At 44.1% G+C, this 24009-nt stretch overlaps 1 protein-coding gene across 3 annotated transcripts in view; it reads left to right on the forward strand.

The window, feature by feature from the left end:
• Positions 1-6603: 6603 nt before the first annotated feature.
• The window catches only part of LOC137422356 (uncharacterized), a 162073-nt gene continuing 144667 nt past the window's right edge, over positions 6604-24009 (forward strand). Inside the window, exon 1 of one of the 3 annotated variants that reach the window (XM_078773426.1) lies at positions 6604-6732. Coding sequence is in view for 1 of the 3 variants with exons in the window: in XM_068109106.2 (XP_067965207.2) it covers positions 18748-18812 (65 nt within the window). In the remaining 2 variants the exon portion in view is untranslated. Of the gene's footprint in view, positions 6733-18728; positions 18813-24009 lie in introns of those variants that run through there. The other 2 variants (XR_013622685.1, XM_068109106.2) reach the window with 2 other exon arrangements.

The following is a 24009-nucleotide window of genomic DNA, read 5'->3' on the forward strand; positions in this document are numbered from 1 at the left end:
TTGCTCCATGAGGGCCTGCATTTGGGCCATCCCTCCCACTTGTGCAGCGGGTGCAGCCGCCGTAGCTATGTGTGAGGCGCCATTTTGCGCGCCCGCAACCTCGTGCGCGAGGACGCCATTTTGCGAACCTGCCGCCCTCACTGCTTCGCTCTCCTCATGTCCCTCATGTCCCTCAATTTGGTCCTGGATCGACCCTGCCTCACTCTCCTCTACCGGAACCCAGCCGTCTTGATCCGCCATAGCGCGACTTTCAAAATTCGGGTTTTTTTTTTTTTTGTAAAACAAAATCAAATTTCCCGTTAATAATTTCGAGCGCGTGAAGCGCGCTTCGGGTCCGATCTCACTCCTCGACACCAAATGTTGCGGATCGCGGACAGATGTTATATTGACCGAGCGGTGGTGTATTACCGCGTCCGAACAGTTACTCCCCGATTAGAACCCGATCCCGCCCGATTCCACTCGAACGTTGACCAAATCGCGCTATGCTAAATCAATGAAGGAAAGGACACAACGGCTGGGATAAATGAAACGACACAAGGGGTACAGTTCTCAAGACCTCCGGAGGAGGATATAATTGGTGATGCAGAAAAGGGGTAGATTACAGGGTAAGAGGTAAAGCACAGAAAAGATGGGCACTTAGACACAGTCTTATCTATCCCCGACAGACCACAGACAAACGGGACAAGACTGACTTACACGGGGATTGATGGCAGGGAAGGACAGGCAGTCGATAGCACAAGGTGCACCTTGGCTCAGGGGCAGAATCAAACGCGGTCCGGTCCAGAGATGCGGGGAGGTATTGCAGCGCTCGGAGGTGGCGTCTTCTCTCTCCAAGCTGAGGGCACATCTGACGTCACCTCCCTCTTCCTGCGCATGCTCAGCGGGGAGTGACACGCCCTCGGCTCGTTGGCTCCGCCCCAGATGGAATCGGTCCGCCGCTTCTATTGGGTGCGGGGGGTTACCGGGCTCCGCCCTTGACGAGGAGCTGACAGCGAGCCCCTGCGTGGTAACCCCGTCGGAGCACATGTTCAATGGCGGCTAACCAAGCCGGAGTGAGGACGCACACTCCCCGCGCCGCCGCCGCTGTTGTTGTTGTTGTTGTTGTACCAGGAGGAAGAGCTGCGGGGAGGTATTGGGAGGTCCTAAACTTTCTAACGGTGCCATACAATCACATTCTGGTGCAAAGAAGAGTCAGAATTAATGGAAACGAGTCCCTAACTGACATAGACTAAGAATAACTAGCAAGATGTCCTATAGTTGTCTACGTGAGATGCGGTGGACCTGGATGCGACATTTAATGGGGGAAATAGGGGAAGGTCGGGTCTACAGAGTGTTATTTACAGAAAATGGGACTAGGGAATGGGGGATTGGGGATAGTTGGGAAGTATTGGGGAAATAGGGGAATATTTACAAGCGGATATGGATGGAGGCCAATCTCATATCCGCAACAATATATATACAGTCACTTGAAAAAGTAAGTACACCCCATGTAAAGTTTTGACTTTTTCAACATATTTCAACATACAGCTATTTGATCTTCATTTCAACAATATTGATAGATAAAGGTGATATAACATAACAAATATCATGAAACATTTACATTTTGTAGTCCATTGTATAATTTAAATAAACATAAATGCAAATTTCGCATGTGGAAAAAGTAAGTACACCCCTACGGCCTACATTTATCACTACTTCAAATACCTAAAATTAGAATCAGGTGCACCAGCTCAGGTGCAAATGATTAGAACATCGTTAGAGAATATCTTGGAGGAACCTGTCTTATTTAAACCTCAGACATTTAGTTTGGTTTGCTCTTTGTTGTTGAAGTGTGCGGCGTCACCATGCCGAGATCAAAAGAGCTCTCTGAGGCCTTCAGAAAGAAGGTTATAGATGCCTACGAGTCTGGGAAGGGATTTAAAAAGATCTCCAAACAATTTGAAATCAATCATTTGACTGTCCGGAAGATCATCTGCAAGTGGAGAAGTTTCCAAACAACTGCCAACTTGTTCAGGCCAGGCCGCCCCAGCAAGTGCAGCCCAAGAGCAGACCGCAAGATGCTGAAAGAAGTCTCGAAGAACCCCAGAATGTCAACACGGGACCGACAGGTAGCTCTTGCCACTGTTGATGTCAAAGTGCACGAGTCTACCATGAGAAAAAGGGTGCACCAATTTGATCTGCATGGGAGGTGTGCCAGGAGGAAACCTTTGCTGTCCAGAAAGAACATCAGGGCAAGACTAAAGTTTGCCAATGAACACCTAGGCAAAGACCAGCACTTCTGGAACAATGCGTTCTGGACAGATGAGTCAAAGGTAGAGCTATTTGGCCACAGTCCCAGAAGACATGTTTGGCGAAAACCAAAGACAGCATTTGACCACAAGAACCTGATACCAACTGTAAAGCATGGTGGTGGAAATATTATGGTTTGGGGCAGCTTTGCTGCATCGGGGCCTGGGCAGCTCACCATCATAGAATCCGCTATGAATTCTTCATTGTACCAGAGGGTGCTTGAGAATAATGTGAGGCCATCTGTCGGAAAGTTGAAGCTCAACCGAAAGTGGACCTTGCAACATGACAATGACCCTAAGCATACCAGTAAATTCACCAAGGACTGGCTGAAAAGAAAGAAATGGAGGGTTCTGGAATGGCCAAGTCAAAGCCCGGATCTAAATCCCATCGAGATGTTGTGGGGGGATTTGAAACGAGCTGTGCATGCAAGAAACCCCTCAAACTTCGCACAGCTGAAAGAATTCTGCAGGGAGGAGTGGACAAAAATTTCTCAGAGTCGATATCAGAAACTGGTAGACAGTTTTAAGAAATGCCTACTTGAGGTTGTTTCTGCCAAAGGGGGCAATACCACCTAATAGAGCCAAGGGTGTACTTACTTTTTCCACATGCGAAATTTGCATTTATGTTTATTTAAATTATACAATGGACTACAAAATGTAAATGTTTCATGATATTTGTTATATTATATCACCTTTATCTATCAATATTGTTGAAATGAAGATCAAATAGCTGTATGTTGAAATATGTTGAAAAAGTCAAAACTTTACATGGGGTGTACTTACTTTTTCACGTGACTGTATATACACACACACGATGGCCAGTCCAGAAATAACCTTAAAATAGCGATATCAATTCGAGAATGTAATGTGTGTAGTTGTAGACGACATATGTCATCTCAATGGGTAAGAGTCGTGTTTTTCCTGTTTTAGATCTGGCAACATTGAGCGTATGACATCAGTGGAGCATTTCCAACATGGCGGCTCCCTTAGAAGCATGCACCAGGGAGAAGCAATGTTCTGTCATCCGTTTCTTGGAAAGTGAGGGTGTGAATCCCAGTAAAATCCATTGCAGAATGAAGATGCAATGTGGTGACGCATGTTTATCGCTGCAGCAGGTGTACGACTGGGACTGGAAGTTTAAAAGTGGAGTGTCCAGTGTGGCAGACGCTGCTCGTTCGGGTCGGCCTCACACAGCCGACACACTAGAAATGGTTGCAGGAGTTGAGCGCATGCTAAGGGAAAACCGCCGCATTACGTTGGATGAAGTGGTCTCCGAATTGAACATTAGCCATGGTTCAGCACACCACATCATTCACAACAGGCTGGGGTTCCGTAAAGTGTCTGCAAGGTGGGTGCCTCAAGCCTCATGCCTCAACAACTCACACCCGAAATGAAAGAACGGCGAGTGGACGCATGTGAAGAACTTCTGCGACGTTATGAAACAGAAGGCAACGCTTTCTTACAGCGCATAGTGACTTGGGATGAAAACAGAGTCCACTACTTTCAGCCAGAAACGAAGAGGGGAAGGAAAGAGTGGCGCCATTAATCTTCACCGAAGCCCAAAAATTCTGCACACAACCGTCCGCTGGAAAAGTGATCCTGACGCTCTTCTGGGATAGTAGAGGCCCACTTGTGGAGAATTACATGCCCAGAGGGACCACAGTCACCAGTGCATCATACTGCGACCTCCTTAAAAATCATCTGAAACCAGCAATCAGATCAAAACGTCGTGGACTACTCACTACCGGTGTTTTGCTGCAGCATGACAATGCTCGGCCCCATACTGTCAGTGCTACGAGGATCGATACAATCGAGGACGTGCATTTTGAGTGTCTTCCTCATCCACCCTACTCGCCAGAACTCACCCCTTCAGATTACCACATCTTTTGGCCAATGAAAGAGGTGCTTGGTGGAACCATTTTCCGATCTGACGAAGAGGTCCAAGAGGCGGTGCACGAATAGCTACACAAGCAGCCAAAAGATTTCTTTTTCTAGACCAATCTAGAGGAATCCAGGTCATTGGAAAAATGTATTGAACGCAATGGAGATTATGTTGAAAAATAAGTTGTTACACACGTGCATGCAATAAACAAGTTGTGAAAAATATTTTATGGTTACGTATTGACTGCCCCTCGTATCTATCTATCTATCTATCTATCTATATATATATATATATATATATATATATATATTCTTTTTTTCTCTTTTTTTTTCACGGGCAGAGCCTCTGGATAACTCCGTGATGATGGTGTGTCTACAAGACCACGGATGCAATCTGTAACTCTCAGCTCTGGCCAGATCTTCCTGCGCTAGGTCGTTTTACCATACCGGCGAGTTACACGAGGTAAATGAGGACCATCCCGGTGGTTACATAACGGTCCTTAGTTATTCGGATGAGCGAAACCAAGGTTTCGCACCTGGGATAACTGCACCTGGGATTTAACTTCGATAACAAATCCAAACTGGTCAAACTCCTCAGCTTGTGTCGCCATCCAAACAGACAGAATAAGTCAAGATACGGTTTCTTAAAGAAATGGCCTTTATTGCCTCTAACAACAATGCAAGTACAGTCAAACCTGTATAGAAAGACTGCTCAAGAGAGACGGAAAAAGTGGCCTTTATAGACAGGTGGTCTTTCTGTTCAGGGTTGTGGCCGCCATCTTGGCCACCATTTTTTTGCAGTCGAGCGATGATGTTCAGCACAAGTACCCAAATGTATACAGTAAACAAATCTGCCTTTGTGACCTTTGTTACCTCCTCGACCGAAGGTGGACGGAGGTTCTATGTTTTCACCCCTGTCTGTCTGTCTTTCTATTAACAGGATATCTCAAAAAGTTGTGGATGGATTCAGACGAAATTTGGCGGAGAGGATGTGTGTGTGTAACAAGAACGAATTGCTTATATTTTGGTGAAGCTGCAGATCTGGATTCGATAATTTTTAAAGTGATTTCTCACGATTGAGTGTATGGATAAAAAAGAAATATAACACAAATAAAAAATCTCCAAAATTTATGGACTGATTTGGACGAAACTTGGTGGACAGGTTGTGTGTATAACAAGGCTAATTGATTCGATTTTAGTGAAGATTCAGATGTGGATATGAGGAGTTTTTCAATTTTATTTGAGTCTTCACCATTGAGAGATATGGCCAACAAGCGTTAGGCTGAGGTCCCCCGTCGGTGAAGTGATTGATGTGAGTTGACAAAGTGGAAGACGCAAGGTGGCCATCTTGGATTTTGACGTGGCGACCCAATTTTCAATAGCGTTCTTCCTTATGCGTAGATACACCCACACACCAGATTAGAAGTGAGTAGTTCGTTTATTTTTCAAGATATTCCGCTCACAAGGTTCAACGCACGCACGCACGCACACACGCACGCACGGACGCACACACGGACGGAGGGGAAAACCATAGTCCTCCTTTCGCTCCGCGGTGCGACGGGGGACAAAAACGATATATAGCAGGATATCTCAAAAAGTTAAGGATGGATTTGGACGAAACTTGGTGGATGAGTTGGGTATGTGACAAGAAAAAGCCAATGAGATTTTGGTTCAGATCTGGATCCAGATCTGGCCTATCAGTGAGCTACAAAACATAAACTGTTCAGCCTGGTGGAGGTGTGTGCTCTACCCAGTGCAGCTGTAGTTTGAGTCTGTGTTTCGTGCTATGAACAAATGTGAGTTGTTTGAACCATAATCACTCAGGTGCTGCAGTCCTTCGAACCGTCTTCACTCTTTGGTGCATATTGATTGTAATTTTAACTATTGTAACACTAATATTACCTGGGGAACTGCTTGTGCCCCCCAAGACCTGAAACCATGGGTGAGGAGGGTGTAACATATCCATCCTTGGCACATATGACCCATTAATGTTTTACCACATGTACATATGAGAACAAAACAAAATTATTATTTATTATAAAATTTTATAAAACAAAATTATAAAATAACGATGACGTCTATTTACTCAATTACTTACGCGAAGGTTTTTACACTGTAGAGGACAAAACGCGTACATCGGTATATACACGTGTGATGTGAATGGAAAGTCAACAACGGTGAGAAGAATGAAAGAGCCTTGCGTCGACTCGGGTTTGGCATTTGCTCGCGTGACACCACCCAATGTGCGTCAAATTACGGGTCGTGAACCGAGGGGATCGGTCCGGAAACAGGTGCTTCAGAGGCACCCATCAACCCCCCACCTCGCACGCACCTACGTCCATGCTCACCTTGTTCCGTGCTGACTCATTCGCCTTTGGCTAATTGTGTTAATAAGGTGCATGCGCTGCTGCTTGATGGCGCAAAATGACCAACAGGATAGTCTTTAAGAGGAAAAAAGGGGCTTTCACTCCATTAATTTCCTGGAACAGGGCCTTGTTTGGGTACAATTCCCCAGATACCACGCTTGAGCTGATCAGCTGATACCAGCAACATCATCTGCTCGGTGAGTTTGAACAGCACAGTTAACTTTACGCAATATTAATCATTACGTGGATGATAATGATTTTGATACAATGATAGGGATATACTATATATATATATATATATAATATACATATAAATATATATATATATTTATTTATTTATATATACAAAATACATAATATGCAAAATTCAAAAAAAAATATATATATATTCTGTACATATATATAATACAATATGACACAATGGATGTTTTTAAACAAACTATCTTTTGCCAACAGTGGAGAACACTTAATCACCCACAAGTTTTATTCTTAAATTTTGTATAGGTGATTGTTTCTGTCCATTTATCATCCACTTTATGTATAATTTTTTTTCTTTCGTTCTTTCATTTTTACATCCTCTTGGTGTTGTTCATGTCTGAACCTGCAAGATGTGAAAGGTTTCCATGAATACGACTAAATTACACTACTAAATATAAGTTCACTTACAAAGAACTTCAACAAAAGAGGCCATTGGATCAATAAAGCCAGTGAAATGGTTGCCAGCATATGGTTGTTTGTGCTAAATCCTTTTTAAATGCTGAGTATGAAGCAAGGAAGCAGCGTGTACCGATTTTAAAGTCTTTGGTTTGACTCGGTTGGGGTTGTTACCACGAACCTCTCAGACTTAGAGTGGACACTCTAACCATTACTCTACTATGACAGATCATCCAACGCAGAGATTCTCAACCTTGTGGTCCACGGAGATCATATACCAACCTGAGAAAGCAAGTTATTCGTTTCCCTCACGAGTGTTCTTAAAATTTACCTCACGAGTGTTCGTAAAATTTACCTCACGAGTGTTCATAAAATTTACCTCACGAGTGTTCGTAAAATTTACCTCACGAAAAAAAGTTATATTAATGTTATTGTATTAAATTGTGAATGGAATGATGCTGTTTATAATGAAAATATAGAAATTGAGTTTAAAGGCGAATTAGGAAATAACGTGGGGGTTTCCACCTGTGACATTCGAGGATTCGGTATTTGCAGTTTCGCCATTGACTGTACTGGCATGACTCGGTGCGCTCCGCGTGCCTCACCACACGTCATTTCAAAGGGATAGGCATCTTTGACCATTTCGGTGTCTTTTGGGCCTTTTGTGTCTTCATGGTGTTTTGGGTCTTCAGGGCCATTTGGGTCTTTTGGATACTCTGGCTCTTTAAGAGTATTTTTGTTCTTCGGAGTATTTAAGGGTATTTTAGGTCTAAACTAAATGGTCTTTAAGGGTCTTTGGGGTCTTCAGGGTGTTTTGGGTCTTGTGGGTCTACAGGGTCTTTTGGGTCTTCAGGGTGTTTTGGGTCTTCAGGGCCATTTGGGTCTTCAGGGTCTTTTGGATACTCTGGGTCTTTAAGAGTCTTTGGGGTATTTTGGTTCTTCTGAGTATTTAAGGGTATTTTAGGTCTAAACTAAATGGTCTTTAAGGGTCTTTGGGGTCTTCAGGGTGTTTTGGGTCTCCAGGGTCTTTTGGGTCTTCAGGGTGTTTTGAGTCTTCAGAGTGTTTTGGGTCTTCAGGGTGTTTTGGGTCTTCGGGGTATTTTGGGTCTTCTAGGTCTTTGGCACCATTTGGGTCTTCAGGGTCTTTTGGATTCTCTGGGCCTTTGAGGGTATTTTGGGTCTTTGGGGTGTTTTGGGTCTTCGGCTCTTTGGGGTCTTCAGGGTCCTTTGGGTCTTCAGGGTGTTTTGAGTCTTGGGGGTGTTTTGGGTCTTCGGCGTTTTTGGGGTCTTCCGGGTCTTTTGGGTCTTCAGGGTGTTTTGGGTCTTCAGGGTGTTTTGGGTCTTCAGGGTGTTTTGGATCTTCGGGGTTTTTTGGTTTTTGTGGTCTTTTGGGTCTTCAGGGTCATTTGGGTATATTGGGTCTTTGGGGTATTTTGGGTCTTCCGGGTCTTTTGGGTCTTCAGGGTGTTTTGGGTCTTGGGGGTGTTTTGGGTCTTCGGGGTGTTTTGGGTCTTCGGGGTGTTTTGGGTCTTCGGGGTGTTTTGGGTCTTCGGGGTGTTTTGGGTCTTCAGGATGTTTTGGGTCTTCTGGGTGTTTTGGGTCTTCAGGGTGTTTTGGGTCATCGGATGTTTTGGGTCTTCAGATGTTTTGGATCTTTGGGGTGTTTTGGGTCATCGGGGTGTTTTGGGTCTTCGGGATCTTTGGGGTCTTTTGGGTTTTTGGGTATTCAGGGTCTTTTTGAACCTCAGGGCCTTGAATGGTATTTTGGGTCTTTGGGGGTCTTCAGGGTATTTTGGGTCTTCAGGGGTCTCGGTGGTCTGAAGGGTCTTGGTGGGATTAAAGGGTCGTCAAAGGTCTGAGGGGTCTCAGCAGTCTTAACGTAATTAAGAGGGTTAATTAAGAAGGTGTTAATTTTATTTGAAGAAGAAGAAGAAGACGTTTTCATCTCATATAAACATAACGACATAGCGACATAACCATATACGTTTGCTTTATTATAATAAAGATTTGGTTGATTGAAGGTGTTTCCGGAACGGAGAACATCTCGGGCGTCTCGTCTTCACACGAAAAGGCTAGCTGCTGTTTTTTTACTTTTGCTGTATTTTATTTCGGCAAACATGCACCGTTTCCTGAAAAGAAAAACCGATGATGGTGGGAAGACCTCAGGAGTTGCTAAAAAGGCTCTTCTCAGAGAGCCTCCTCAGCGTCGACGAGTCTGGCATTTCACTCAGGCCAACTGGCACGGTCTTCAAGCAGCCATCAATCTGGACTGGTCTCACATCTCTACCGCCTCTGACATCAACTCATCCTGGGAATTCTTCCAAAGTAAATTGCTCTCTCTCATGCACAGATTTATCCCATCTCGTCTTCAGTTGTCATACCGTTCCTCCCGTCCATGGTACACGGAATCTTGTGGTGAGGCTATTGCCCAGAAACGACTTGCTTTCGTCTCCTGGAAAGCAAATCCAACGGAAGGAAATCTCATTTCCTTTCACAAAGCCCGAAACAAGTGTGTGTCCACCCTCAGGAGAGCCAGGAAACAATATCTCTCCGTTCTCAGGACAGAACTCTCTTATCTGTCTCCCTCTTCCAAATCCTGGTGGCGTCTGGTCAAATCTGTTTCTGGTGTTTGTTCCCCCTCCATCCCCTTCCTCACCTCAAACGGCCACATGGCTGACTCCGCACGTGAAAAAGCTGAATGCCTCAACTCTGTGTTTGCCTCTAAACCTTGTGTCCCAAACCCATCCCTCTCTGTACCCACCGTACCCAGTCGTACCCAGCTGCTCCTGGACTCTGTGTCCTTTCCTCCTGACAAGGTGGAAAAGTTTCTGTCAACCCTCGACTCTGATTGTGCAACTGGACCTGACGGCATCAGCCCACAGGTCCGAAAATCCTGGTCTTCCACTCTTTCACTCCCTCTCTCTGTTCTCTTCACCCTCACTTTTGCTCAAGGTCATCTGCCATCTGCTTGGAAATCTGCCAACATCACCGCTTTGCACAAAAAAGGTGCAAAAACAGATCCCAGCAACTACAGACCAATCAGCCTTCTCCCAATTATCAGCAGTCATGGAATCCATCATTGCTTCAGATATGAAATCTTTCCTCTTCTCCAATGGCTTGATCTCTGATCATCAATTTGGTTTCAGACCTGGTCACTCTACTCTGGACATGCTGCTTCTGCATTCTCAACAATGGATGGAGGTCCTCAATGCCAAACAGGAAATTAGAGCTGTCTCCCTTGACATATCACGTACCTTCGATACGGTCTGGCACCCCGCTCTGCTCACCAAACTCTCCTCTTTTGGTATCCATGGAAATCTCCACACATGGCTGGCGGACTTCCTCTCTAGTCGTAGTCAACGTGTGGCCCTGAATGGGTTTCTCTCATCTCCTCTTCCTGTTCAGGCTGGAGTTCCCCAAGGCAGTGTTCTGGGCCCTGTGCTTTTTCTGGTCTTCATCAATGATCTCTCTGACTCTCTTGAAAATCCTCTCTATCTCTTTGCTGATGACTCTACTCTCTGTCACTCCATTCTTCATCCCTCAGATCGGCAGTCTGCAGCCTCCTCACTCTCTGCAGACCTGGGCAAAATCACAGACTGGGCAAACAAGTGGACCATGTCTTTCAATCCTGACAAATCTCACACTCTTACGATGTCTCTCCGAAAAGACCGACTGGACAACCCTCCCATCCACTTTCTGATAATCCTCTCCAAGAAGTTCTGTCACTCAAGCTTTTGGGTCTCACTTTGTGCCATGATCTTTCCTGGGAAAACCACATTTCAAATCTGGCCTCCAAAGCCAGTCGCCGACTGGGCATCCCTGAATGGGCATCCCTGGGCATCCCATCCCCTGGGCACTTCATGCGAAGTCCTTCGTTGGCACACCTGAGCTCCTCACCACATACAAGGCTTTCATCCACAGCTCAATGGAGTACTGTTCTCCCCTCTGGGCTGGAGCTCCTGCCTCACACCTAGCTCGTCTTCACGCTGTTGAAACCAAAGCATTCAGAATCATTGGAATCTCCCACAATGAAGCTAACTCCAAGGGCCTCTCACTCACTCACCGCAGGCAGGTTGGTGGTCTTTCCGTCTTCTACCGACTCCTCTCTGGCCTTGCTCCCCAGCTCTCTCTGGGCTCTGTCCCGCAAATATTCCTACAGGTCTCACAAGATCTGCCTGCAACCCTCTTATGGTTAAACTGCCAAAATCAAGACTCTCTGCTCACCTTCACTCCTTCATTCCTCTTTTCTCCCGCCTCTGGAACAAACTCCCTCACTCTCTTCAATCCCACTCCACCCTCCAGGTCTTTAAAACAGCTGTTCACCACCATCTCTTATCTTTCCCCATCCAAAACCTTGATCTTTTCTACCCCCGCTAATTTCACCCCAATTCCACTTTTTTGAAATACCAACTTCTGTCCTGGAAGTCCTTGGTGTCCTTGTGTTTTATACTTCTCCCACCCTCCCCCCCCCCCTTCCCACGCCTCCTCCCCCCAAGCCCTCTCCCTCCCACACATCTCCCTGCTCTCAAATGTTGTGTGCTCTCAAGTGTTTGTGTGCTTCCCCTTCTCTTGTCATCCGCTCCCTCTTTTTATATATTTTGTTTGTCTGGTTGATTTGTTTGTGAAGTAAATGTCAGCTCTTTCACGAGCCTCGATTCAGTATACGAAAAAAAAAAAAAAAAAAAAAAGGCAGTGAAATACATAGTCAGAAAATACGACCCTGAATAGGCAAGTTTGGATTTACAATGACAGGGGATTCAGTCAGAGTGGGCAATCAAGTTCCTGTTGCCTTTCACCACCACATACCGAGCCAGCATGTCCACCTGGGACCCATATGGGTCCTATGTGGGCTAACGTGTGGGTCCCAAGTGTGTCGCACACATTGGCCGCAGCTGGATTCGTCCATCGGCTCCACCACCATGGCCCAGCTGGGCTAGACCACGTGGGCAGGGCAGGGCCTTTTTGTGGGCTATCCCATGTGGGCTGGGCATGTGCTTTTTGTGGGCTAGCCCACATTGGCTGGACATGGGATTTGCATGGGTTATACATGGATTTTTTTCCTGGGCCTCAGGTGAATGTAAATGGGGTGTAAATCAATCCTGCATTAGCTACAACATCACATCTGCTTTACTGTCAGTAGAAATATACAATGTGAGTGTATTTTTAGAGAGGCTTTTGCTTGAAGTTATGTTAAAGAACATCCGAACTTGGATCTGTTAAAACAAGCTAATAATGGTAAATACTATAATAATTCAATGGTGTTCCTGTGGCATTTGAAATGTCTTGGAACATATTGTTGTGGTATTTCTGATTCAAGAATACCAAGGGTGTGAACCTCTGAAAGTTTGCCGAAGATGAGATCCGTTCACCCATCCCTGATAGAAATGGTGACCGACACACACACACACACACACACACACACACACACACACACACACACCTCTCGTATAGCTTTACAAAAATCAAACTTTCAACCTTCTACATTGAACCACCATCCAAAGTACCATAAAATTGATGATTCAAGTATTTATCGATCTACATAAGGGTCTACAAGATGGCCGCTGATTGGAACCTTCAATGTTTCTTCAAACGGAATGATTCACTTAAGACAACAACAAACTTATGTTTAAAAACTGTTGTTGAACTGGTCTCAATAACACGTTGGCTGCCAGCTGCTGCTGTTGGAGATGCTTACGTGCATCTACTTAAACCAGGAACAATTAGCAGAGTTAATCGCCGATGGAAATAACACTGTAGTGCCGTTTTCAAAGCGAGCCGTAAACCCAGACATCTCTTGATCCGATTTGGCGCCCACCGTAAATCTCGCGAGATTATGCCAGGAAAAGGTGAGATTACAGGAAGACTTGACGTCACTCCGTACGGATTATCATTAACCTCACCCCGCTCACGAACGACAGAAGTAAATTCTCGTGCATGTTAACTTATGTAGACACACCTGCACGTATTGCTTAATTTGTTTTCATTGTTCTTATAAAAACAGCTTCCACAGTTAAAATAACAGCAGGCATTCGATTTGAATATGATTCTGAAGAAATACAATATACAGAAGATATATATATATAGCTGCCATTTTAAAAAAACTTCTGAAAATAACATTGGCTTGGCCCACCTGGGACCCACATAGGGCCCACCCAGTTCAAAGCCCCTCAAAGCCCAAGTCCAGTTCAGCCCACCTAACCGATGAAAACCCATGTGGGCCCCAGCTGGGCATGCTGGATGGGTACCTGTGTGATTCAGGGTTTTCACTTGTGACTGGCACAAAAACAAAGACGAGGAATAAACTGAAAGCAACTTTGAATGCTACTTTGTGAGTCAGACTCTCACCCATCCCATCTCGGCAGCACCCTGCGTTTTTTAAAGTTGTTATCATTATTTCTTATGTGGGCCCTGACATTCTTGACATATACTCAAGTAGACCTGGAGGTGCAATAGGTTGAGAACTCCTGAGTTCTAACAGAGATACTAAACTAATACTACTTCTTTAATGGCCCCAATTATTCCCACCTTTTTGTGGGGTTTTGCAGGGACGTTTTTGGCTCATTGCTTTCAAGAACCAGTTGGCCAGCCTTGACGTTTGAGTGAAGGTGGCAGATTTTGCAATGTGGTGATAATTATATATATATATATACAGTCTCATGAAAAAGTAAGTACACCCCATGTAAAGTTTTGACTTTTTCAACATATTTCAACATACAGCTATTTGATCTTCATTTCAACAATATTGATAGATAAAAGTGATATAATATAACAAATATCATGAAACATTTACATTTTGTAGTCAATTGTATAATTTAAATAAACATAAATGCAAATTTTGCATGTGGAAAAAGTAAGTACACCCCTACATTTATCACTACTTCAAATACTTAAAATTAGAATCAGGTGCACCAGCTCAGGTGCAAATGATTAGAACATCGTTGGAGAGGATCTTGGAGGAACCTGTCTTATTTAAACCTCAGACATTTAGTTTGGTTTGCTCTTTGTTGTTGAAGTGTGCGGCGTCACCATGCCTAGATCAAAAGACCTCTCTGATGCCTTCAGAAAGAAGGTTATAGATGCCTACGAGTCTGGGAAGGGATTTAAAAAGATCTCCAAACAATTTGAAATCAATCATTCGACTGTCCGGAAGATCATCTACAAGTGGAGAAGATTCCAAACAACTGCCAACTTGTTCAGGCCAGGCCGCCCCAGCAAGTTCAGCCCGAGAGCAGACCGCAAGATGCTGAAAGAAGTCTCTAAGAACCCCAGAATGTCATCACGGAACCTACAGGTAGATCTTGCCACTGTTGATGTCAAAGTGCACGAGTCTACCATTAGAAAGAGGCTGCACAAATTTGATCTACATGGGAGGTGTGCCAGGAGGAAACCTTTGCTGTCCAGAAAGCACATCAGGGCAAGACTAAATTTTGCCAATAAACACCGAGGCAAAGACCAGCACTTCTGGAACAATGTGCTCTGGACAGATGAGTCAAAGGTAGAGCTATTTGGCCACAGTACCAGAAGACATGTTTGGCGAAAACCAAAGACAGCATTTGACCACAAGAACTTGATACCAACTGTAAAGCATGGTGGTGGAAATATTATGGTTTGGGGCAGCTTTGCTGCATCAGGGCCTGGGTAGCTCACCATCATCGAATCCACTATGAATTCTTCATTGTACCAGAGGGTGCTTGAGGATAATGTGAGGCCATCTGTCGGAGAGTTGAAGTTCAACCGAAGGTGGACCTTGCAACCTGACAATGACCCTAAACATACCAGTAATTCCACCAAGGAATGGCTGAAAAGAAAGAAATGGAGGGTTCTGGAATGGCCAAGTCAAAGCCCGGATCTAAATCCCATCGAGATGTTGTGGGGGGATTTGAAACGAGCTGTGCATGCAAGAAACCACTCAAACATCGCACAGCTGAAAGAATTCTGCATAGAGGAGTGGGCAAAAATTTCTCCCAGTCGATGTCAGAGACTGGTCGACAGTTATAAGAAACGCCTACTTGAGGTTGTCTCTGCCAAAGGGGGCAATACCACCCATTAGAGCCAAGGGTGTACTTACTTTTTCCACATGCGAAATTTGCATTTATGTTTATTTAAATTATACAATGTACTACAAAATGTAAATGTTTCATGATATTTGTTATATTATATCTCCTTTATCTATCAATATTGAAATGAAGATCAAATAGCTGTATGTTGAAATATGTTGAAAAAGTCAAAACTTTACATGGGGTGTACTTACTTTTTCACGTGACTGTATATATATATATATATATATAGATATAATTATATATACAGGGTGTTTATAAAGCCTGTATCTATTTCAGTGAAATAACGGTTTTTATTGATTTTAATTAAAGAACCCCATTAAGATGAATGTGCAAGAACGTGTGATGGTGGTAAATATATTTTGATTTTGAAGTACCATATCCTTTACAGAGCATTGTTGCTGCCGAAGCAGTTCCTTGGCAAGGGTTATACTGTGTGCATGTATGTAAAGGGCCTTCCATAAGTATTGGAACAGTGAGGTCAAATTTGTTATTGTTGCTATATACTCAAGAAATTTGGATTTGAGACCAAAAATGACTATGAGGCAAGAGTACAGGACGTCAGCTTTTATCTCATTATTTCTATGCATTTATATTTTACCATTGTAGAAATATAGCATTTTTTATGTTCAATAGCACGTAACAAGAGCACTTCTAACCCCCATTTTAGGTAAGCATAAGCATTGGAACAAATGACTGACAGGTGTTTCTTGTTGCTCAGGTATTTCTTGTTGTATTGATCATTCACACATAAAATAACTGTAAATGTTTAATCTTGGTTTTAGCCTTTGCTTTTGCCTGGGAATCTGCCTTTGGGGTCAGGAGGTATAAACCAACATGAAGACGAGATAAGTGGCCATGAAAGAAAAGCAAGTAAGTTGGAAGCTAAAAGAACAGATGAAGTCAATTAGAACCAAAGCACAAAAATTGGGCAAAGCAAATACACCAATTTGGAATATCTTGAAAAAGAAAGAAACCATTAGAGTTGTGGCAGTTATCACACTTTATGTCTATAATCCTCAGAGGTCACGAGCCTTGTCTTGGTTTCAAAAGCGTGTCTTTAATTCACGTAAAAACTGAAAAAGAAAAATACAGCCATTCAGTACATGCCGTTAATAATGGCGGCATAACGAACTTGCTATACGATTTACACAAATCTACTATGATACATTTGCATCCACACAATACAATAATTTACCTGAAGTTAATTCAAGAGGTTCAACAATAAATTGAGATTCAGCTTACCTCTATCCAAGGGTCAGGTATTAAAGAGAAAACATCGAAAATGGAGCCGATCAGTTATTTCGCTCGTCGCGGGCAAAACAGTGTGGCGGGAAGAAGGCGGAAGTGCAAGAATACGGAAGTATACGGAAGTACGGCGCCCAACCACCACAGGAAGTCAAAACAAAACTTGCATAAACAACAGCTACAAGTGTACTTAGCAATAGACAACGGCCAGTTTGGCCAAGGAAAACAACTGCAGTTGATCAGAGCTGTGAAGAAAAACCGAAAACAACTGTTGTGATATCACCAACAACCTCCAGTGCATAGGGGTGTCAAGCTTCAAATTCAACCATTTGCATAAGTCTTCGGCAGCAGAATTACGACACAGAAAGATGGAAGCTTCCAATCAGCCCTAAAAATAGAAAGCCCAAATTAGAATTTGCCAAGAAGTACAGACGTGAGCCAGTGAGTTCTGGAAGAAAGTTTTATGCACAGAAGAGACCAAGATAAACCTTTACCAAAGCGATGGAAAGGTGAAAGTGTGGAGAAAGGAAGGAACTGCATATGATCCAAAGCATACCACCTCATTTGTAAAGCATGGTGGATGTCGTGCCATGGCTTGGGCTTGCATGGCTGCCTCTGGAACTGGCTCACTCATCTTTATTACTTCTGCCAACAAAGGTGGATGGAGGTAATGTTTTCACCCCTGTCTGTTTGTCTGTCTGTCTGTTTGTTTGTCTGTTTGTGAATAGGGTATCTCAAAAGGTTGTGGATAGATTCGGACAAAACTTGGTGGACAGGTTGGTTGTGTGACTATTGATTCAATTTTGGTGAAGATTCGAATCCGGATCCAGAACAGATAATTTTTAAAGTGATTTTTCACCATTGAGAGACAGGGCTAAAACGATAAACATTCGTGGCTTAAAATATTGGCACTCTTGAAATTTTTTCAAATAATGCACCATTTCTTCCAGAAAATTGTTAAAATTATAAAATATTTTGGTATCCCCAAATGTATTTCTTTCGTTTTCAGTTGATCAAAAAAAAAAACACCTGAAAAATTTACTATATCTTAGCTTATTCCACAAAGAAATCCTAAAATGGCCCGGACAATATTATTGGCACCTTTTAGAAGTTGTTAAAAAATAATTAGATTTCAAACAGGTGATTCTCCTTTCCTTTACAATTGAACTCGCCTGTAGTGAGTTGCAGGTGCCTGCAATATAAAAATCATCCATTCAACCAGTTTGAATAGAGAAAAGGAGTCATTCTGATGTTTTGTCTCACTGTGTGTACCTCAATGACCATGGAGAAAATAAAGAAAACCAGAGAATTGTCAGAGGAGGTCAGACACAAGATTGTAGCCAAGCATGGCCAATCTCAAGGCTACAGGTCCATCTGCAGAGACCTTGATGTTCCTGTGTCCACCGTACGCAATGTTATCAGGAAGGTTAAGGTAAGGCCCATGGCACTGTAGCCACCCTTTGTGGACGTGGCCGCAAGAGAAAACCTGATCAAAAATTGCAGTGAAGGATTGTTCGAATGGTGGAGAAAGCACCTCAATGAACTGCCAAACAGATTCAATCTGACCTTCAAACACAAGGTACGACAGTTTCAACTCACACCATCCGTCGCCAACTCAATGAAAGCAGGTTCCATGGTAGGAGACCCAGGAGGACCCCCCTGTTAAGAAAGCCTGACTGGAGTTTTCCAAAACATTACTGAACAAGCCAAAATCCTTCTGGGAGAATGTTCTGTGGACAGATGAGACCAAATTAGAGCTTTTTGGTAAGAGAGAAGAGTTGTTTGGATCGAAGTTAGAGAAGGGGAGAGGTCGGAGCAAGAGGGAGGGGAGAAGGGAAATGAGAGGCATCTCTGGCAGACAGAAAAGGAGGAAAGAGGTGGGGGTGAATTTTCACCATATTTGCTTCCATAATAAAAAATTTATAGTCTCTTGCAGCACGGTAAAGGCGTAGCTGTGACATCTACCTTCAAAGGCCAAAATGTAACCATGCAGCTGGGCAGAATTGCAAACCCGCTCCATCTAAAAACATGACGTTATGTTTGACTATAAAGGCAGACATATGTTGATCGACAGTATGTTTGTATCTTCTGTGCATTGACTGCGTGTAATTATGTCTTCAGTAAAGTGTGATGGTGCATAACTCACAAGTAGTGATAAGCAGCACTTTATGGTTAGTGAGATGTCATTGGACCAAATTATACTATAGCACCATTAAGGCTTTAACCACGAGGGCAATTGATAAACGGCATTGGATGACACAGAGAAAAACGAACCAGACCAGCAACATGGACGACGTAGCAGAAAATGAGAGCACAATGTAAGTACTTTCGTTCATTGTATCTAAAAACTTCGCCTCGTTTGAATAAGTTCGCTTGTCTTGGTATTTCATAACCTGATACCTGCCCAGGAATGGTCCATCAGGCAAGGCCAATCTTCCATTGTGATCTTTCTTTTCACCACTTACAGAGTAAGCGATCACAGTTCTTTTGGCACGAATATTACCACTCATCTGACCCTTGGCATCTGAGTCCAAGACAATTTATCCATATATACATATATACACTACCGGTCAAAAGTTTTAGAACATCTCAATTTTTCCAGTTTTTATTGAAATTTACGCAGTTTAATGTCCAGTGAATAACCGGAAATGGTACAAAGGTAAGCAGTGAACTGCTCGAGATTAAAAAAAAAAGTTTAGGTGAGCAAAAACAGGAAAATAATGTAAATTGCACAGTTATATTGTAAAAAAAAAGGCCTTCTTCAGGGAACAAGTAATGGGTTAACAACTTAAAGCTGTTCTGCAGCAATGCAAGTAAATTAAGCCTTGAAAGTTGATGCAAAATATTCCTACAGATGTCCCAACCACTGCTGATTACTTGATTACAAACCCCCTGTCTGTATAAAAGCAGTATTGGAACAGACTGTTATCACACCCTCTGAAGCATTATTTGGACAATATTGCCCTGCAGGAAGTCGTATATTGGAAACTGGAGGAAACTCTGACAGGAAGAGGTCTGGCAGACCCAAAGCCACAACAGAATCAGAAGACAAGTTTCTGAGAGTCAACAGCTTGCGTGATAGGCGGCTCACAGGACAACAGCTTCAAGCACAGCTTAACACTGGTCGAAGTAAGTAAGTCTCAGTTTCAACTGTGAAGAGACTTCGAGCTGCAGGTTTGACAGGTTGAGTGGCAGTAAGAAAGCCATTAGTCCAGTTCACTATGTTCAGAGCTTGGCTGTCGTTCAGTTTTTTTTGGAGATTTTCAAACCTATATATTTTTGGAAGCTACAGAGCCGAACCAACAAAAAAAACAATTGTTTCCATTTTCTCGGAAGTATATATGGCGGCCATCTTGGATTTTGAAAAATGACCTTCCGCAAAGGCAATTTTCTCAATATTTCAGCTTCTAAACCACCCAGGGTCTTCATTTGAACGGCTAAACATACATTTTCAGGGGTGGAGAATACAATAGTACCAGTTGTAATGTGGTAAATCACTTCTGGGGGCCATTATGCCTTTGTCAAGCTCTTTTCCGCTGCATTTAATGGAATTAATGTGTACAACACATAAACACACACTCGCCCTGCACTGCCCTCTCTCCACCTCACCCCCAGGAATACCTTTGGCTACGGCTTCCCCTTCGCTCCCACCTATTGTCCATATGTGTGTTGTACCGTCCACCAAACAGTGATGACTCCATCTACATCTCGCTGTCTGAGAATATGGACCAACTTCTATCTACCCATCCCAACTCTCTCTTCCTCATATGTGGTGATTTCAACTGTCACCATGCCAGTTGGCTGGGTGTGGGTACCTCTCTCACCAGCCATGGCTCTTCAGCAAAGGACTTCTGTGACTCACTGGGACTGACACAATCTGTCAATTTCCCGACCCGGATTTCAGTCAACGGAGCATCTTCTCTTCTGGACTTGGTTATGACTAACTTCCCTGAAAATGTCTGCTGCTCTTCTTCTGCTCCAATCGGCTCATCTGATCATGTGCTTGTTAAAGTGGACATCTCTCTGACCATTCACAGAGAGCCTCCTCAGCGTCGACGAGTCTGGCATTTCACTCAGGCCAACTGGCACGGTCTTCAAGCAGCCATCAATCATCTGGACTGGTCTCCCATCTCTACCGCTTCTGACATCAACTCATCCTGGGAATTCTTCCAAAGTAAATTGCTCTCTCTCATGCACAGATTTATCCCATCTCGTCTTCAGTTGTCATACCCTTCCTCCCGTCCATGGTACACGGAATCTTGTGGTGAGGCTATTGCCCAGAAACAACTTGCTTTCGTCTCCTGGAAAGCAAATCCAACGGAAGGAAATCTCATTTCCTTTCACAAAGCCCGAAACAAGTGTGTGTCCACAGTCAGGAGAGCCAGGAAACAATATCTCTCCGTTCTCAGGACCGAACTCTCTTATCTGTCTCCCTCTTCCAAATCCTGGTGGCGTCTGGTCAAATCTGTTTCTGGTGTTTGTTCCCCTCCATCCCCTCCCTCACCTCAAATGGCCACACGGCTCACTCCGCATGTGAAAAAGCTGAATGCCTCAACTCTGTGTTTGCCTCTAAATCTTGTGTCCCAAACCCATCCCTCTCTGCACCCACCGTACCCAGTCGTACCCAGCTGCTCTTGGACTCTGTGTCCTTTCCTCCTGACAAGGTGGAAAAGTTTCTGTCAACCCTCGACTCGGATTCTGCAACTGGACCTGACGGCATCAGCCCACGGGTCCTAAAATCCTGTTCTTCCGCTCTTTCACTCCCTCTCTCTGTTCTCTTCACCCTCTCTTTTGCTCAAGGTCATCTTCCATCTGCTTGGAAATCTGCCAACATCACCGCTTTGCACAAAAAAGGTGCAAAAACATATCCCAGCAACTACAGACCAATCAGCCTTCTCCCAATTATCAGCAAAGTCATGGAATCCATCATTGCTTCAGATATGAAATCTTTCCTCTTCTCCAATGGCTTGATCTCTGATCATCAATTTGGTTTCAGACCTGGACACTCTACTCTGGACATGCTCCTTCTGCTTTCTCAACAATGGATGGAGGTCCTCAATGCCAAACAGGAAATTAGAGCAGTCTCCCTTGACATATCACATGCCTTCGATACGGTCTGGCACCCCGCTCTGCTCACCAAACTCTCCTCTATTGGTATCCATGGAAATCTCCACGCATGGCTGGCAGACGTCCTCTCTAGTCGTAGTCAACGTGTGGCCCTGAATGGGTTTCTCTCATCTCCTCTTCCTGTTCAGGCTGGAGTTCCACAAGGCAGTGTTCTGGGGCCTGTGCTTTTTCTGGTCTTCATCAATGATCTCTCTGACTCTCTTGAAAATCCTCTGTATCTCTTTGCTGATGACTCTAGTCTCTGTCGCTCCATTCTTCATCCCTCAGATCGGCAGTCTGCAGCCTCCTCACTCTCTGCAGACCTGGACAAAATCACAGACTGGGCAAACAAGTGGAACATGTCTTTCAATCCTGACAAATCTCACACTCTTACGATGTCTCTCCGAAAAGACCGACTGGACAACCCTCCCATCCACTTTCTGAATAATCCTCTCCAAGAAGTTCTGTCACTCAAGCTTTTGGGTCTCACTATCTGCCATGATCTTTCCTGGGAAAACCACATTTCAAATCTGGCCTCCAAAGCCAGTCGCCGACTGGGCATCCTCCGTCGTGCGAAGTCCTTCCTTGGCACACCTGAGCTCCTCACCACATACAAGGCTTTCATCCGCAGCTCAATGTAATACTGCTCTCCCTTCTGGGCTGGTGCTCCTGCCTCACACCTAGCTCGTCTTCACGCTGTTGAAACCAAAGCATTCAGAATCATTGGAATCTCCCGCGATGAAGCTAACTCCAAGGGCCTCTCACTCACTCACCGCAGGCAGGTTGGTGGTCTTTCCGTCTTCTACCGACTCCTCTCTGGCCTTGCCCCCCCAGCTCTCTCTGGGCTCTGTCCCGCAAATATTCCTACAGGTCGCACAGGATCTGCCTGCAACCCTCTTATGGTCAAACTGCCAAAATCAAGACTCTCTGCTCACCTTCACTCCTTCATTCCTCTTTTCTCCCGCCTCTGGAACAAACTCCCTCACTCTCTTCAATCCCACTCCACCCTCCAGGTCTTTAAAACAGCTGTTCACCACCATCTCTTATCTGCCCCCATCCAAAACCTTGATCTTTTCTACTCCCGCTAATTTCACCCCAATTCCACTTTTTTGAAATACCAACTTCTGTCCTGGAAGTCCTTGGTGTCCTTGTGTTTTATACTTCTCCCTCCCCCCCCCCCCCACCCTTCCCATGCCTCCTCCCCCCAAGCCCTCTCCCTTCCACACATCTTCCTGCTCTCAAATGTTGTGTTTGTGTGCTTCCCCTTCTCTCCCCATCTTGTCTTCCGCTCCCTCTTTTTATATATTTTGTTTGTCTGGTTGATTTGTTTGTGAAGTAAATGTTAGCTCTTTCACGAGCCTCGATTCAGTATACAAAAAAAACAAAAAAAAACAAAAAAAAAGCACATACTGACATGTGTCAATATGTGAACTGTGTCAATACTGTGATGGTGGTGGCTGTGTTTATAGGTGGTGGTTTCATTTGCTGTATTTGCAGATTCCAGTCGGTATATATCATGAGTGAGATACCTAGCCTTTGTCAAGGGACGCATCAAACCCAGGAATCCACGAACTGGAAGCTGTGTGTGCTGTGCCAATCTGATGATGCGAAGAAAGGGTCACTTGTACAACAACCCAGAATCGACTCCTATCAAAATCTGTTGGCAACTGTTGAACAGAGATCCAGTTTGTTTGATGGCAACTATGTAAAAGTTCAAAATCGACTGCAAGACTGCACGAAAGAACAACTCTCCATAGAGAATGCTATATGGCACCGGACTTGCTACTCCAATGCAACTAACAAGGACCAGATACAGTGTGCCAGAGAACGCAGAGAAAACGCAGAGAAAAACAAAATGTACATGTCTGCAAACGTGAAAACCACTGTGAAACTTTGAGACAGTACTGTAGATCTGATGGAGACCAAGGATCTGTATGGACGGCTTATGGTCCTTGCCAGATCAAGCAGAGACATTGATCAGAAACACGCCATTGGAAACTATGAATTCACTCTGACACCACGGGCACTGTTTGCCCCAGATGGCACAATGCTGCAATGCAAGGACAAGTCAAAGTTGATTCACCAACTCGAGAAGTTGGGAACAGCTGAAACATCCCAAGAAGATCAGCAACAGATCCAATTTGCAAGCCTCCAGTCGAAAGATGCAATGGATACAGAAACCATCAACTCAACATCTAACGAAGGTACCAATTCCAGTCGGAAAGTTGCTCTTGTGGATGGTATGGTGCTTGTGCAGAAGCTGATAAAGAAACCTGCCACAGTAGTGACGATGAAAGATCTCAGTGGATTGTTCAATGAGAGGCTGGTGTGTCTAACGAGAGACTGTGATGAAATCATTCTCGTGTTTGATACCTACAGGGCTGATTCTCTGAAGACTACAACAAGGGA

Source organism: Myxine glutinosa, chromosome 2 (genome assembly GCF_964187855.1).
Source record: "Myxine glutinosa chromosome 2, kmMyxGlut1.1, whole genome shotgun sequence".
NCBI classification, from domain to species: Eukaryota; Metazoa; Chordata; class Myxini; order Myxiniformes; family Myxinidae; genus Myxine; species Myxine glutinosa.